Source organism: Hippocampus zosterae, chromosome 6, assembly GCF_025434085.1.
Source record: "Hippocampus zosterae strain Florida chromosome 6, ASM2543408v3, whole genome shotgun sequence".
In the NCBI taxonomy this organism is placed as follows: domain Eukaryota; kingdom Metazoa; phylum Chordata; class Actinopteri; order Syngnathiformes; family Syngnathidae; genus Hippocampus; species Hippocampus zosterae.
The window spans coordinates 18,046,558-18,065,186 of NC_067456.1; the positions used below are offsets into that span (position 1 = coordinate 18,046,558).

Genomic DNA, 18,629 nt, shown 5'->3' on the forward strand with positions numbered 1-18,629 from the left:
TGTAGGCCTCACTAACATAAGTTCAGGGAGAAGGAACTAAAAGGTTTTATTGCATATGGCTTTTCTAAATTTGCCCACTTTTCAATTCACAACAATAAACTTACTCTCGTCCTTGCTTACTAATTTACTAACTTAATCAGCATACTAACAAGGCATGCTGTAAGAAAGCAAGAAAGTGATGACCACAGTTCTTCTGAAATGGATTAGATGCAGAGAGCAAATTTCACTGGACCCCAAAAAACAAACAAAAAACAATACTGTAAAAGAACTCGCGAGCAATTCCCCACGGCTCCTTGAATAGAGTTCACACAGGCCCCCCTCAAGGCAAGTCTGCTAATGATCAACTCCCTTCGAGTACACTACTTCAGATATTGCATCACAAAGCTGAGATCCACTAAACGTTAAATATACACAAAGGCACCCGTTTTAAATGACAATAAATGCAAACAATTGCACAAAAGAAAAGGGTTACAAAATTATAAATACCGAAATAATAATTATCTCCTCTTAATTTACTCATAAAAGGTTTGGTTTGCGATTGACTGGTGACCAATCCAGGGTCAAGTCAGTTGGGATATGTCAAGCCAAAAATTCCTTTGTCAAAATTTGGCAAAACATGTAACTCCCCCGCACCCTGCCCCTCCCCACCAGATTACTAGCCAGTAGCTCTGTTCGCACATGTGTGTTCTTTTGACAAATGATTGCATAATCTACGGTGTTGAAAATGGCTCGCTCTCTTTGCAGTGTTAATTAACAAACATTCCAATTTTATTCTATTAAAAGTACACTTTTGTAATGGCATGGCTAAATGGTATTTGGAGCGTCCTCTTTCACCATCATATGAATCATTTCCACAGTGAGAGAGAGAGAGAGAGAGAGAGAGAGAGAGAGAGAGAGAGAGAGAGAGAGAGGTGCGCTTCGAGTGTGGCTAGTGACGTGATTTTCAAAAACGCATGACAGGATCTCTTCACATTTTCTTTTCTATTGCTTTGCTGTGGAGTTTAACTGACGACCGGGGAGGTGGAACAAGCACTTTATTCGATGGACCATCTTTTGACCGGAAGCCACCAGTACCCCAAACTGTCTTCTGCTCCAAAAGCGCCCACCCTGATGTAGTGAAGCTGCATCTGGTTCGAAGTGAAAAGCACTACATCGGACGGAAAGCAGGTCACAGACATCCAAATATGCGCGTTGGGGTGCCCTGGCGAATCGTGCCTTTACTTCATTCAGCAGCGTTGTCGTGATGTTCAACACTTCAGGTATTGAGCTCAAGAAGGAGGACATTTCTGAAGTTATCAATGGCACCTGGCAGCTTTTTTACAACGTCCCGCAGAACATCGGCCCCACAACCATGCGGAATGAGTCGTGCGGGGAGCAGCTGTTGAATTTCAGGCGTCCGGCGAAGATCATCATCGGAGTTATGCTGGCCATCATCACAGCGGTCACCGTGATGGGAAACACGCTGGTCGTGATCGCGGTGTGCGTGGTGAAGAAATTAAGGCAGCCTTCAAACTACCTCCTGGTGTCTTTAGCGGTGGCTGACCTTTCAGTGGCCATCGTGGTGATGCCATTTGTTATAGTGACTGACCTCACCGGTGGCAAGTGGCTTTTTGGCGAGGTCTTTTGCAACATATTCATCAGCATGGATGTAATGTGCTGCACTGCCTCCATCATGACCCTCTGTGTGATCAGCGTGGACAGGTACTGTGTGTCATGAAACGTAAATTGCTTACTTGCGCGCGCCGGCTTTTAAAATGCGACTTGAACAGAGACCGACGGTCGATGACTTCAACGAGCTATAATTAACATTGTAAATAGTTCATCCGCCCGTGTCAACTGAGCTGTGAGTGAAATCCCCCCAATTACGGGGCATTTGGCGATCTTATCATGTTGTACTTGTTACAGTCATTGGATTAACAAATTCGCACACACATTGTGATTAATTTACGACATACTTAATAAATCTGCTTGATCAAATCATGGGAAATGTTTCATCAGGATTTAGGATCAGATGCAGGATTTAAAAACACCATTGTCCTACATTTGTACTCAGGACACACTGTATGGCTCGTCGGCATTTCCAATTAATATTGAGGATTGAAATTGCTCTGAAAATTAGATGGTTGAATTTACATAGAGTGTAATAAAGTTGGCTACCCCCGCACCCCACACCCTACCTGAATTACAGCAATGCAGGTTTTATCAACAGCAAAACAACTAGATTATTAAACTGGCTAAAAGCGCAGCATAGGTGGGCTGCGTTCAGCACTAATTATTGGAGGAGTGTTATGTTGGGTCTGCTTGTGACAAATGAGTCTGCCTTCCCTGATGAAGGCTGTAATGAAAAGGTCGAGATATCGGTATTTAATCTGTGGTGCTCCAAGATTTTCTCAGCCAAATTTAAAATCTAATCTAATAACACTGTTGAATGAAAATGTGAGGGTGAACAAAAGGACTTGTGTGCACAGAGTATATGAAAGTCACAGAGCTGAATACGATATGCTGAAGATTTGTGAACAGTTACTCTTCAGTCAGAGCAGGAGCTCCCCTCATTATACGAGTGTCATTCAATAAATAAATTGAATTTTTCGGTGTCAGGACTTCTAATACAGATAGAATCTTACTTTTTTTTCAACTACTGTGAACTGCTGAGGCAAGATCAAGCAGACATAAAGAACAAATGCAGGGGTCATCAGTCAGAAGGACTTATCTTGCATGATGACGACGCAAGGCCTCACACAGCAGCCCAAATGATGCAGACCACCAACAAGCGGGGCTGGGAACTGCTCCCTCGTCCTCCTAACAGCCTCGACCTTGCCCCTCCAGACTTTCACCTGTTTGGTCCCTTAAAAGCGTTCACTAGACGCACGAATTTCAAAAGTGACGGTGAAGTCAAAAGTGTTGTGAGCGGCTGGCTGAAACATCATTCCAAAGATTTTTTTACTCTGAGGGAATATGGAATCTTGTGCACAAATGGGAAAAGTGTGTGACAATGCTGGGAGACGTTGAAAAAAAACCTAAGCTTCTATCTGTATTAGAAGTCCTAAAGTGAAAAATTAGCCTTATTTATTTAATGACCCTCACATCAAGGAAATAATTAACATCATAACAAATACCTCCGTGAGTCGTCACCTTACCGTGGTGGAGGGGTTTGTGTGTCCCAATGATCCTAGAAGCTAAGTTGTCTGGGGCTTTATGCCCCTGGCAGGGTCACCCATGGCAAATAGGTTCTAGGTGAGGGGCCAGACAAAGCACGGCTCAAAGACCCCAACAATGATTGCAATAAATGGATCTAGGTTTCCCTTGCCAGGACGCGGGTAACCGGGGCCCCCCTCTGGAGCCAGGCCTGGAGGTGGGGCTCGCTGGCAAGCGCCTGGTGGCACAGCCCGAAGAGGCAACGTGGGTCCCCCTTCCCATGGGCTCACCACCCATGAGAGGGGCCAAAGGGGTCGGGTGCAATGTGACCTGGACGGCAGCCAAAGGCGGGGACCCTGGTGGTAGCTTCCTCGGCTGCAGAAGCTAGCTCTTGGGACATGGAATGTCACCTCTCTGGCAGGGAAGGAGCCCGAGCTGGTGTGTGAGGCAGAGAATTTATGACTGGATATAGTCGGACTTGCCTCCACACACAGCCTGGGTTCTGGTACCAGTTCTCTCGAGAGGGGTTGGACTCTCTTCCACTCTGGAGTTGCTCACGGTGAGAGGCGCAGAGCAGGTGTGGGCATACTCATTGCTCCCCGGCTCAGTGCCTGTACATTGGGGTTCACACCCGTAGACGAGAGGGTTGCCTCCCTCCGCCTTCGGGTGGGTGGACGGGTCCTGACTGTTGTTTGTGCATATGCACCAAACAGCAGCTCAGCATACCCACCCTTTTTGGAGTCCTTGGAGGGTGTGCTGGAGAGTACTCCTGCTGGGGACTCCCTTGTTCTGCTGGGGGACGTCAATGCTCACGTGGGCAATGACAGTGAGACCTGGAGGGGCGTGATTGGGAGGAACGGCCCCCCCCCGATCAGAACCCTAGTGGTGTTTTGTTATTGGACTTCTGTGCTCGTCACGGATTGTCCATAACAAACACCTTGTTCAAACATAAGGGTGTCCATATGTGCACTTGGCACCAGGACACCCTAGGCCGCAGTTCGATGATCGACTTTGTAGTTGTATCATCGGATTTGCGGCCGCATGTTCTGGACACTCGGGTGAAGAGAGGGGCGGAGCTGTCAACTGATCACCACCTGGTGGTGAGTAGGCTCCGATGGTGGGGGAAGATGCCGGTCCGTCCTGGCAGACCTAAAGGTATAGTGAGGGTTTGTTGGGAGCGTCTGGCGGAATCCCCTGTTTCAACTCCCACCTCCGACAGAGCTTTTCCCATGTTCTGGGGGAGGCGGGGGACATTGAGCCTGAGTGGACCATGTTCCGTGCCTCTATTGTTGAGGCGGCCAATCTGAGTTGTGGCCGTAAGGTGGTTGGTGCCTGTTGTGGCGGCAACCCCCGTACTCGCTGGTGGACACCAGCGGTAAGGGATGCCGTCAAGCTGAAGAAGGAGTCCTATCGAGCCTTTATGGCCTGTGGGACCCCAGAGGCAGCTGACGGGTATCGACTGGCCAAGTGGACCGCGGCTTCGGTGGTCGCCGAGGCAAAAACCCGAGCGTGGGAAGAGTTCGGTGAGGCCATGGAAGCCGAATTCCGGACGGCTTCCAGGAAATTCTGGTCCACCATCCTACGTCTCAGGAGGGGAAGCAGTGCACCACTAACATTGTGTACAGTGGGGATGGGGCGCTGCTGACTTCGACTCAGGACGTTGTGAACCGGTGGGCAGAGTACTTCGAAGACCTCCTCAACTCCACCAACACGCCTTCCTTGGAGGAAGCAGAGCCTGGGGACTCTGAGGTGGGCTCTCCTATCTCTGTGGTTGAAGTCACCGATGTGGTTAAAAAGCTCCTCGGTGGCAAGGCCCCAGGGGTGGATGAGATCCGCCCAGAGTTCCTCAAGGTTCTGGATGTTGTGGGGCTGTCCTGGTTGACACGCCTCTGCAACATCATGTGGTCAACGGGGAGGGTGCCTCTGGATTGGCAGACCGGGGTGGTAGTCCCTCTTTTTAAAAAGGGGGACCGGAGGGTGTGTTCCAACTACAGAGGAATCACACTCCTCAGCCTCCCTGGTAAGGTCTATTCAGGGGTGCTGGAGAGGAGGGTCCATCAGGAAGTCGAGCCTCAGATTGAGGAGGAGCAGTGTGGTTTTCGTCCCGGCCGTGGAACAGTGGACCAGCTCTACACCCTTAGCAGGGTCCGTGAGGGTATGTGGGAATTCGCCCAACCAGTATACATGTGTTTTGTGGACTTGGAGAAGGCGTTTGACCGTGTCCCTCGGGGAGTTCTGTGGGGGGTGCTTTGTGGGTATGGGGTACCGAACCCCCTGATACGGGCTGTTCGGTCACTATACCACCGATGTAAGAGTTTGGTTCGCATTGCCGGCAGTAAGTCGGAATCGTTTCCAGTTGGGGTAGGACTCCGCCAAGGCTGCCCTTTGTCGCCGATTCTGTTCATAACCTTTATGGACAGAATTTCTAGGCGCAGCCGAAGCGTTGAGGGGGTCCGTTTTGGGGGCCTCAGTACTGCATCCCTGCTTTTTGCAGATGATGTGGTGCTGTTGGCTCCTTCAAACGGGGCTCTCCAACTCTCACTGAAGCGTTTCGCAGCCAAGTGTGAAGCGGTTGGGATGAAAATCAGCACCTCCAAATCTGAAACCATGGTCCTCAGTCGGAAAAGGGTGGAGTGCCCCCTCCGGGTCGGGGAGGAGATCTTACCCCAAGTGGAGGAGTTCAAGTATCTTGGGGTCTTGTTCACGAGTGGGGGTAGGAGGGAGCGGGAGATCGACAGGCGGATCGGTGCAGAGTCTGCTGTGATGCGGACGTTGTATCGGTCTGTCGTGGTGAAGAAGGAGCTGAGCCAAAGGGCGAAGCTCTCAATTTACCGGTCGATCTACGTCCCAACCCTCACCTATGGTCACGAGCTATGGGTCGTGACCGAAAGAACGAGATCCTGGATACAAGCGGCTGAAATGAGTTTTCTCCGCAGGGTGTCCGGGCTCTCCCTTAGAGATAAGGTGAGAAGCTCAGTCATCCGGGAGGGGCTCAGAGTCGAGCCGCTTCTCCTCCACATCGAGAGGAGCCAGATGAGGTGGCTTGGGCATCTGATTCGGATGCCTCCTGAGCGCCTCCCGGGTGATGTGTTCCGGTCATGTCCCACCGGGAGGAGATCCCGAGGAAGACCCAGGACACGCTGGAGAGACTATGTCACCCAGCTTGCCTGGGAACGACTCGGGATCCCCCGGGGAGAGCTGGAAGAAGTAGCTAGGGAGAGGGAAGTCTGGGCTTCCCTGCTAAAGCTGTTGCCCCCGCGACCCGGCCCCGGATAAGCGGTAGATGATGGATGGATGCATGGATGGACAAATACCTTTCTCAGTAGAAGACATTTTGGTCATTTCTACACCCAAATGCAGCATGCATTTAGCATTAGCATGAGTGGATTTACACAGTTTTGAACACCTGGCCTCTCATTGCGAATATCGGGTCATGTGATGAAGCTCAATAGTACATGAAACAAGAAGAACCATCACTGAACAAACTTTGAGCAAGTTGACGTCTGTTATCAGGAAAATTCAAGCTTCCGCACCACTTTTCTTGAGCAGACCAGAATGAAATAAAACCGCTTCTGTCAAAGTGTCCACGGTGAAACAAGTAAGGGTGTATGTACTTAACATGCTGTATGAATCAAAGCACGACTGAGAGGAAATTCTGGGGGATGAGTGATAGGTTAGCTGCGGTCAATATGAAAGAAGACTTGCATAGACTTATAAAAGATAAAGCTACAGGATTCGGCTTTGGATGAGTGGATTGGTCAGGATTCGAGAAATGTATGTTGGCTGTAAGTTAATGCCATTGGCATCATCGAGCCAGAAGCATGACCCCTAGTGTACAGACCCAATAAATATTTAATCCCACAATGATGTTCTTCAAGAGATCACTCTGGTGGAATTCAGTATCTCTGGCCTTTCCTGTCCACAATCAGAAATAGATAATACCACGAAGATCCATGGAGAATGGAAAACTAGGGGTTCCGTAATGGTTATCATGTAACCACACAAACACGTTGATGATAACATAAATGAGGGTGTGACACATTAACAAAAATGTTGTATTGTGGATATTGATGTCACATTATTTTATGACATTTTAAACATCATACTTCTGTGAGTTTTTACAAAGTCTTTTTTTCCCACTAAGCGTTGAAAGGGCGTTCGGGTAATTAAGACACTTTCACATGAACAAACAGAACAATATTTGAGGATCTTACATGATCCATCCATCCATCCATTTTCTGATCTGCTTTATCCTCACAAGAGTCGTGGGGCATGCTGGAGCCTATCCCAGCTGTCTTTGGGCAGTAGGCGGGGTACAACCCGAACTGGTTGCCAGCCAATCGCAGGGCACACAACGAACAACCATCCACGCTCACACTCACACCTAGGGACAATTTAAAGTTTTCCATTAACCTGCCCACCAATACTTTTGGAATGTGGGAGGAAACCGAAGTACCCAGAGAAAACCAACGCAGGCATGGGGAGAACATGCAAACTCCACACAGGAAGGCCGGAGCCAGAATCGAACCCTGCACCTTATGAATTTAACATGTGAAGTCATCTGAAAAATCATCATAATGTCGTGGTAGATCCGATTACATCATGATGCACATCTAATGAAATCCAAGGCAAGAGTTTCACAACTTTACATTTTTTTTAAATGCTCAGCTGACACTGCCAGTTTTATCAATTCAGTTTTTTTAATTGTTATGGAGTTGCAATGCATCAAGCATGTAGTTGAGACCTTTCAAATATATATGTACCGTAATAGTCAATATGTTACATAGATTTGTGCCAGAATGGCATATCAAGGCTCAACGTAAGCGGATTCACAGCACAATTTGTGAGTCAAAATATGCACATTTGGTGAATCAATCTAACAGTTTGAAAACCAAAATGAGTGAGTGTTTATGTGCACAATGCACATCTGTCAAATGTTTCGGAAATCACTGAGCTTTAATTGTTACGCCTGTAACAATGATTGTATTTAAACAAAAAATCACCACAGTGGGTGTTGCTATATCAAGGGCTTTAGTTTTCTCTCTGATTTGTAAAATGTTTCAGTTTGGCACCAAGTGGGGAACTTGAAAGGCGGGGAGAGCAGCAGCCCAAGTAGGTCCCTTAACCAATTAGGCTTGAGAGCCACGGTCATGTGTGAGTCTGTCACTCTGCTGAAGTTGAAGCATATAACTGCGATGTGCTTATGAAGTGTCGATGGTCAATGTGTGGTGCAATTCACATCAGCTTCCGTGGCTACTAGCTGCCTTCTTCATCGATTGTTGGTCCGCTTGTCACACTTTGGTTGTCAGTTGGCTTGCTGGCTCGGCGCAGAGCCGCAGCTTGTTATTTGGGGCCTGAGCCAAAGAATGGTCAGGACTTGATTACAAACATTGGAAGATGCAAGAATGTGGGTAGAAAGAAGAAAGCTACTTTTGCTTTACTTTTGCGAGCTACTTATAAAATCAAGTCCAAGTGATGTACCTTATTTATTTATTTGTGTACTTTGTATAACTGCATGGACTCATATTGTGCAATACCACTATTAATCTATATTTTCTATCCTTATTATACTGTGATGAATGGAATTAGGAAGGGGATCTACTGTATATTGGAGGAGTTTCTGGTAGCGAGTCATGCACACACCTCCCAATTCACATCAGTCATATTGGAAAGGTCCTTGGACTTCATGTTGTTATCAATGGGCAGAAAATGCGGCTCCACAGCCGGCCAGCATCTCACTGTCCCAGTCACTTCCCCCACCACCATCACACCAAATGGCCGAAGCGACACACCACCAGAGGGCCACAGGCCTCATGCAAGCGTTAGGTGGACAACTCTTCCATCCCAAGTGTCATTCTCCAGCACCGGGGAAAAATGGTCAACGTGTGCCCACACACATCATGCGCTGCCCTGGGCCCGCCTACTCTGAATCAAGTCAAAGACACGCAACCACGGGGCCCACCACAAAAAAAAAAAATCCTCCTCTAACTCTGTGAGAGTAGACGAAAGAAAATGGAAACTGCTAGTTTTGCTATTGCATGCACATGCACAGTGAGACATGCATCAAATGCATGACTGGCTGCCCTGTTTGTCAATCAAGTGACAAATGTAACAACAGATGATAGCAGGTTTTTAAAGATTCCATCGTGCAATTTAAATCACTCTTTTTGCGAGAGCATAAGCTTGTCTCCTTTATAAAGAGGAAGGTATGAGGCATTAATGCAAGCATGAATTTTACGTAAGCTTGAGATGTATTCAGACCCATTCCCCGAATGAGAGAAAATGTATTTTGGCTTCACTTTTTTACTTTCCTGTGAGTAATATGTCCACATTCAATAATTTAAAAGTCAAACATGAATGATTTATTCAAAAGAGTGGGACGAGTTGATGCTTTTCTGTAGTTCCTTGGGTGTCTAAGAAAAGTCAGGCCAAAGGAATGAAGGAGATTGCCTCATAGGTTGGATGATATTGAGGAAAAAACATCACTTAACTGGAAAAGTTGACTGTCGATTACACCCATGGGAAATCAGGAAACGTTCACATTTTAAAACATTTGTGAGGTGAGAAAGCTTGTCCCTGCAGAGAGAGGGCAGCTGGGGAATAGTCACACGCAGCAACACACACACACACATGACCTGACATAGCTGACACATCCTCAGGTAATGCGATGTGACGCCCAAGTTCTGCTCTCGGGCACTTTCCTTTCCAACTTCCACCTTGCGAAGGATTGGATGTTTCCAGCATGGCTAACATGATCGGATCAAAGGGAGTTCATGCTTGTGATGGAATGCTTTGAAAAATGTAAAGCGTGTGTATTCTAGTGAGGAAATACAATATTTGTGAATCTCATGATCACAAGCGTAGTTAATGCAACAAACCTTTCTGTCTATTTCATGCTGACTACAGTTTTCATCTTCAAAGAGGTCACTAAATAACATTACGTTTATGCCTTGGAGCCTGTGGCATTCACTTGCAAACTTCCGTCAATGAAAATATTTCAGAAGTCATGAAATAAAAATGGCAGTACAGTTCACATTTGGTTGATCATTGAAAGGGGCTGCTTGCCAATGGCAGCTGTTTGCGTTCTGTCTGACTACCTATTCGTCTTTTAGTACAAAATAACCTGAAGTCTAAGACAGATTGTATATGAGCTCGGAGAAGGTGTGTGTAAATTGGTTTCAAAATAGAAAATGAAAAAGTGAAAACCAAAATACATACAATGAAACTTCTCAAGTTGAACATGATCTGTTTTGGGGTGCTTATTTCAAGACATCTTTTTTATTTTCTCCAGAAGATGGCGAATTACAGTATCTACTAATCAGGCAATCCCGCTCAGGTTCTTCCAGGGGATCTTGTCTCACAGGACTGGTCCCGCGGTGGCCTGTAAAACTTTCGTTTGGTGTCGTGCACCTGCATCATTTCTTTCTCATTTTTGAGTTGATGTGTTTTGGATTTCTGCAGCATTTTTTGTTTTGTGATTTGTAATAAATGCTTTGACTTGGTTCCCGTGATTGCAGAATTTCTGTCTTGAGATTGTTAATTTCTGCATTTTTTTTAAACATTGTTTGTAGTGTTTGGCCATTTGCAGCATTTTTGTTTTGCAGTTGTTTTGTGGGGTGGCGCGGTGGAGGAGTGGTTAGCGCGTCGGCCTCCTTGTGTGAAGTTTGCAAGTTCTTCCCATGCCTACGTGGGTTTCCCCCGGGCACTCCAGTTTCCTCCCACATTCCAAAAACATGCATGGCAGGCTGATTGAACACTCTAAATTGTCCCACGTTGTGAGTGTGAGCGTGGATGGTTGTTTGTCTCTGTGTGCCCTGTGATTGGCTGGCTACTGTCTGAAGACGGCTGGGATAGGCTCCAGCACTCCACACGTCCTTTGTGAGGATAAAGCGGACTGGAAAATGGAGGGATGGATGGAGTTTTTTTTTGTGTGTTTTTAGTTTTCTTGTGTGTGTTCGTCTTTTTTCGTTTGCATCTTTCTTTTTGGTCGACATTTTTGTGTTTGTAGCATTGTTTGTGGCTGTTGGCCGCCATACAGAGAGGAACTTAAGATTTTCAAAAGTTATATGTGTGTGAGGCGGCCCTTTAGTCCAGTGGTTAGCACGTCGGCTTCACAGTGCAGAGGTACCGAGTTCGATTCCAGCTCCGGCCTCCCTGTGTGGAGTTTGCATGTTCTCCCCGGGCCTGCGTGGGTTTTCTCTGGGTGCTCCGGTTTCCTCCCACATTCCAAAAACATGCATGGGAGGCTGATTGGACGCTCTAAATTGTCCCTAGGTGTGATTGTGAGCGTGGATGGTTGTTCGTCTCTGTGTGCCCTGCGATTGGCTGGCAACTGATCCAGGGTGTCCCCCGCCTACTGCCCGAAGACGGCTGGGATAGGCTCCAGCACCCCCAGTGACCCTAGTGAGGATTAAGCGGTTCAGAAAATGGATGGATGGATATGTGTGTGAGCTAAAAATCTCGCCCCAACTGTTTTTTTTAGCTTAAGTTTTACTAATAATGAAATCACACACTGCTCTTGAGTGGGTTTATGTACATACAGTATACCGGTATGTCATTAAAGCCTTTACTTCTAATAAAACTAAAAAATCATGTAGACAGCTCCACCACAATCAACTGCAGAATTGGAACATTCCACCCTCTTGTGGAAGTTGACATGGAGGATGATGGATTATCAATAAGTGGCCGACTGATAGTGATCTCAGATTTCCTTTGTTATTGTCTACTTGCCACATTATTTACTGTATATAAGTGCTGAGTGACTTTAGTGTTGCATAAATCAAGCTTCAAGTTTGGCATTACAATGATGGGATCCATTATTTGTCAATACTGAACAAGAGGACAACAGACAGTTACAAATCAGAGGGATAATAGGCTTTGTGTTGGCTTCATGTTCTTGTGGGACTAAAAATGCCATCACACGTAATTGTTTCTTAGTTGTTATTTTTTTAACATGTCACACGTGTTTAATTGCAACTTGGTGTGTGTACATTCATTTGATAAATATTTGGTGGGTTAGTGTATATTTAAAAGAATTATATCTACAAACAGAGGTTCAAGTCCTCCAAAGTATACACGTGCTGTCTCTGCTTGGGAATCGGGACCTGAATAGTTTGGATTTCATCTTTGGCATTGAAATGGAGTTTGTATTCCAGTGGGGAATGCAACAATGTGGTATGATGTTTACATTATTGGTACCTCAGAACTGACCTCGAACTATATGCAGCACCAAACCTTTCGATCTATACAGGACAAAAATGATCCAGTCTGTTTTCAAGTCATGTCAAACATTCTTCTCGAAGTTGAGAGGTGGGAAAATTATTCCATACTGTCAGCTATAATGATGATGACTTGCGAGGAGTTTCTCAATCACGACAGTTGTGTGATTAACAGCTTATTAACGGAGCCCATGGTGAGATTGCTTGCTGTTGAAGCATTCTGGCACCACTAAGATCTTTGCACATGATTCCTAGCGGTGTGAGGTCACATTCAATATGCTCAGAAGTGTGAGCTAATTCTGGACCTTGAACTGATAATGAAAATAACACAAATTTATGTTAGGGTCTGTGTAAATGTACCATAAATGATAACCTTGGTGCAGGTGTTGCAAAGGATACAATTTTATACTATTGACTGCATGTTGCAATGCTGCTTGAATAGAGTACAGTATGGAATCATTAAAAAAAATATGGAGCAAAGTAAAGTACGGTAAGTACTATCTGAAGGGTAATAATAATTGGGCCCCCAATCTATTTCATGACCCTCCCAGACGCCAACCCCGCCAAACCTGAGGTCTGGCAAAGGGTCGTTACGACATAATGCAAGACGCAACACATTACTGAATTCATTGAAAAAGATTGACAAAGATTCACCCTCTTAAGTTGCTCTGTATTTGAAATCAGAAAGGATAACATGATTACATGACTCGATGGCTGAAAGCAAATGTACATTTTAACAGATTTGGTCTAAAATGGTAAAAAATGCTTTGGCTATTCTATTTCCAAGCTACTCATAGCGCTTTTTAACTGGAGGCGCATTCACACATATGGCCCCTTTGGCATTGAAAGCTTGGTCACAGAACGTCTGCAGGCTGGTGTTAGGGAAGGAGAGCAGGCCAGCGTCAGATGGCGGCAGCTTCTGTGATGGGTTGAAGGAACCAAGGACAATTGTGTGTCGTGGGGCTTCGTCGTGGAGAAATTGGATCAGTACAACCATTGTAAACAATAATATTGCTTGCGCACATAAAAGTACAGACATACTGACGTTCTCCATAAATTTTGTCGGGCCGATGTCCCATTTTACATGCGCTTGTTGTAATTAATTTATTTGATCTTCTGGTCATACTATGTTTACCTCTGCAAAACTTTTCTTAATGTGGTACATTTTGTATTTACATTCCCTTTACATTTTTAGTTCAAATGAGCTCTGCCTTTGCTGGTTTAGTCCTCGTGACACATACAGGCATAACAAAATTGTTGAATGTGTTTAAGCTTCTCTTGGAATTGTTGGGATTGCTAATTTGTTGCTCATGGACCATTCTATTCTAAATAAAGTTTGATGCAAGAGTTAAACTACTGAACTTATTCTGGTTACTTTATTTGTATTTTTTTATTTGTTTTTGTTTGTTTGTTGTTTTTCTTACATCTAGTTATTTGTCATTGTCATAGAGACAGAGAAGAATGAAATGAACGAAAAGAAACATGCAATGTTGGTGTTTCATTCTTTTCCATTAATTTCCTCATTGTCTGTTAATAACTGATGATTTCTCAATGTTCCCCCCCCCCCCGTTTTGAATGTTTCTTTTCCTTCCAGGTCACTGATAGTGTAGTGATACAAAGATCTGATTTTAGTACAGCCAGGGTGGGATTGATTTCCACTCTGTGACTGTATAATTTGATGTCCTGCCACAGAAACTGGAACATTTGAAAGACTAATCCGATTTCCAATTGATCGAAGCGTACGCTTGCAAGAGTAATTAGATTTCCGATCGAATAGTCACATTGCGTTAATCTACGTTTAAAGAGTTGATCAAGGTCAGAATCAAGTGTTTGTGCTGTATTTTGAAATCTGTTTTTAATCAATGTAATGCAATCGTTTGGTGAGCTCAACTGCATATAAATACCGTGTTGATGTCTGGGTTTTTGATTACACCTGGTGGTCACCAAGACCCATCATATTTTGAAACACACACTTTTACTTGTCGTTATGTTAATGTATAGCAATAACGGTTAACTGAGTGTGCAGCTTAATTTCATTTGTCAGAAAAAAGCAGCCCCTGTGAATGCCTGTTAACTCTTTCACGTTGTACTGTACTCAAAGTCAGTTTAGAAAGGCTCCACCTGCGACACTAATAAGAGGCCAAACCCTTCAGAAAATGAATGGAAAATGAATTAAAAGGCAGTTATAATCCCCATCAAAACCATTATTTTAACATTTTGCTGTTTGTTTTGAGTTACTCCTCAGAATTCCTGTCCCAGGGGATACCGACATAGTCATCTGCCCCAAATACTTCACTGAGGTCTTGACCCTTTTATTTTATTAATGGCTGGCTGAGACCATCTCTGAACGCTTCTCAGCATCAAAATATTTTGAATGCAGTCACACAAATCTTATGACCAGTGATCCATGCATGACTGCTTAATCTAGCATGCATCTGAAGTATCTATGAACAAATCCTCTGACTTTGGCTCTGTTTATCCTACGAGAAGAGGATTTAGATATGGCAGTCCAGACCAGAGAGACCAGAGCCACCCGTGTATACGGGAACCTCTATCTCACATAAGATTTTTTTTTCTTTTTTGGGTCATTCATGTCTGTGATTTGGCTGTTCAGGTCTTCAGCACAGGCTGTTGAATCTGGGTCAGAGTATTTTCATGCATTTGAAACAAGCAAAAGAGCTGTTTTCTGCATCACACAAGCTGACAAGAGGAGAAAAAAACAATCTACCCCTTCAAATTTACTTTCACTTTCTGAAAACCTGTTTTGTATTCAGCTATATTCTGCAGCAAGCCAATTTCTTACTGGACATTAGGCATATTTTAATGGAAAACACAGGGACCAATTTTTCATAGGGCCAAAGCTCTGTTTTCTACAAGCAGCACACTTCTCTTGAATTTGATAAGTTACGCATATTCTGCATTTCCATTACAAAGGGTAGCTGCAGTGTTGTAATACAATCGTATTTATTGAGATATTTTCATGAAATCATGTCAGACAGTTAAAGTAAAAAAGTGGTTAGAACTGCATGGCTGTCCGTGTTTTATGTTATGTGTTGTGTTTATTATTTTACTTTATGTTAACTGTTTTGTTAAGCGCTTTGTTACAGGTGCCGCTGTTGTGAAAGCGCTATATAAATCAGCATGTATTGTATTGTATTGTATAAGTATTTCAATGGATAGTGGAATTATTTTTTACGGCCAACGAGTCCAGTTTCATGACATCGTTTTCAACCTTGCCAATATTTACTTTCAATGACAAAAGCTAATGGCAGTGTTCTGGCTCCATACCTCCACCATGCAAACATCAATCAAATCAGGGTTTAATTATTCCAAATAAGGGGTGAGTGGGCCAGTGGGGCTGTAATAAGAACCGATTTGAATGAGGAGATTGCTTTTGTTTTTAAAGATGGGATTTTATTATCGAACTGAATTGAATCGAATCATTCCATCTGAAAATATATTGAGATACATAAAATTCGCCCTTCATTGGTAGATATGTTATGGATTCCATGTTCATGCTGAGTCTTATGCAAAGTGCAGTCTAACTGTTCGCATTGGTGGACTTTGCTTTGTTTTGGTATTTTGCTAGACTTTGCACTGGTAGAATTGGACATAAAGGGCATTGTAGAATGGAAATACCGGTAATCTTTTCCTGGGCAATCTTAGTGCCATTCCTCATTTGCATCAAAACAAGGGCGTTGCAACTGCAGTGCACCCGATTATGCCATGCTTAACATTGCGGAAACAGAAATATCCCCAATGGGATGGGTGCATGACATTAGCAGATAATCAGCAAAATCTACCCTTGCAGATGATGTCGTTGGCCGTACATGTAACATTGGCAATTGGAGACCGCCTTGTACCCCCGATCGTGTGTCTGTGTGTTAACCCAAACCAACCAAATATTTTAAGGATGATAATGATGATATTGGGTGGCACGGTGAAGGACTGGTCAGCACCCCGCCTCACCTTGCAGAGGTGCAGTGTTCGATTCCAGCTCGGCCTTCCTGTGTGGATTTTGCATGTTCTCCCTGTGCCTACGTGTATTTTTCCCGGGTACTCTGCTGTCCTCCCACATTCCAAAAACATGCATGGCAGGTTAATGGAACACTCTGAATTGTACCTAGGTGTGATTGTGAGTGCGAATGGTTTTGCCAAACTAAGATTAAACACAGCATCAAAAACCAGTGGAATATACTAAACCTATCTATGACCCAGAGTTTGTGTTGTCTCTGTGGATCCGGCGATTTCGGGTCACTTAACACCAAAGTGCTGGTCATTCAAGTACCAGTACTAACTGCTATCACAGATCCAGCGGCCTCTGAAGCAGTGTAGTTTCCGATCAGCAGAGGCAGCATTGATGTAACCCGTGCACTTTGCAGTGCGGTTACATTTTCATTGTTTTACACCGCCACAGTAATTCTTCATCTTCTATAAATGAATTGTTGATACAGGTGCTGCGCTAGTTTCTTTGCTCTATTTTTTTAGGAGTACATCAATGTTTGAAAGATGTTATACAATTAGAGTGTTTTGGAATCAACATTTGTGGTAAATTTATGATGGAGACGGTACATGCAAACATTTAATAATTAATTTCCAAGATGATAGGCAAGTATTTTCAGTCATTTCATAAGACTGGCAATAAAATGGCATACTTGTGCGCTACAACCTCTTTCCCCAAGGAGACAAAAACCTGTGTCACAGGTTTCACAATTTAAGAGTCTGACTGAAGCTCATATGATTGATGAAAAGAAAGTAAAACTGCTATAGTGAGTCTGAATATTCTTTTTGTTAAGTGATTTGTTCCTGATATTTAAAGGAGGAGCTCAATTATTCAAAGGTGCTCACTGTTTAGAGTTTTATATAAAAAGCACAGGTTCATTCGGCAGCATTACTTATTATTATTTTTAATTTGAGTTAAATTGAAGGCAATGGCTGAGAATGAAATAAAAATTAAGGAGTCAATCATGTGACTTTCATTTAAAATGTTTGATGTGTTACATTCTACTTTGGAGAATTATCCAGATGTACAGGTGGATGTACTCATGATATGACAAAAAAGGTTCCGGAGTACGCATGACAAAAAAGGTTGGGAACCACTGATTTAAAAGTATTGATTATGTATCTATAATGGGGTCCATCAGGCGGCCCGGTAGTCCAGTGGTTAGCACGTCGGCTTCACAGTGCAGAGGTACCGGTTCGATTCCAGCTCCGGCCTCCCTGTGTGGAGTTTGCATGTTCTCCCCGGGCCTGCGTGGGTTTTCTCCGGGTGCTCCGGTTTCCTCCCACATTCCAAAGACATGCGTGGCAGGCTGATTGGACACTCTAAATTGTCCCTAGGTGTGAGTGCGAATGGTTGTTCGTTTCTGTATCCCCTGCAATTGGCTGGCAACCGATTTGGGGTGTCCCCCGCCTACTGCCCGAAGACAGCTGGGATAGGCTCCAGCACCCCCCGCGACCCTAGTGAGGATCAAGCGGCTCGGAAGATGAATGAATGAATGAATGAACGAATGAATGAATGAATGAATGAATGAATGAATGAATGAATGAATGAATGAATGAATGGGGTCCATCAATTATTTGCTAGTTTGCTGCTTACACTCATGCTTGGTCCCAGTCCTCACTGTCGCCACAGCTTTTCATGTGCAGCAAAAATTCATCTTAACCCTCGTAGTCCACCGCTTGCGATAAATGTAAAATTATGTCTTTGAATCAAAGGCAAAGGCATTCGGAAAAACACGAGGGAGCTGAAACGTATGGGGGGGTTCAATAATGGCCTAAATTTCATGACGTCACCGGCTGATAATTCTCAGGCATTGCAGCAATAATAAAAAAGGTTTCGATTCCGTAATCTTCACAATTTACATATTTTGCACCATAGAGACCCATTATAATTCATATTTTTGAATGCATCGTAAACCTAATGTGTAAACATGCATTTCACGCGATTTTTACGTCAATCGCTTTGTTTTCGCTTGGACAGACGTATGCATGCCATATTGTTGGGTTGAGGTCATTCCAATTGTGCAACTTTTAGGTGGCGCCAGAGGATCGCAAATGAGTTTGCCTTTTTGCAGGAGGCTTCAAACCAATGCATTTTACATGAACACGTCCGGTCGGGATTGTTAGTAGGGCTTGGTTGGGACCTCCAGACACAATTTTTTTTTTCCTTTTGCAAAAAAATAAAGAATAAAAAATCCCAAAGAACTAATAAAAACTATATATGTATGGTTAGCACAGATGCCTCTGAACATTTTGAGTGTTTGAAAAAAAAAA

At 44.2% G+C, this 18,629-nt stretch overlaps 1 protein-coding gene across 1 annotated transcript in view; it reads left to right on the forward strand.

The window, feature by feature from the left end:
* The first annotated feature begins 861 nt into the window (after positions 1-861).
* Positions 862-18,629, forward strand: part of htr7c (5-hydroxytryptamine (serotonin) receptor 7c) — a 28,052-nt gene continuing 10,284 nt past the window's right edge. Inside the window, exon 1 of the mRNA XM_052067023.1 lies at positions 862-1,701. Coding sequence (XP_051922983.1) covers positions 1,244-1,701 — 458 coding nt within the window. The 5' untranslated portion in view covers positions 862-1,243. The remainder of the gene's footprint in view (positions 1,702-18,629) is intronic.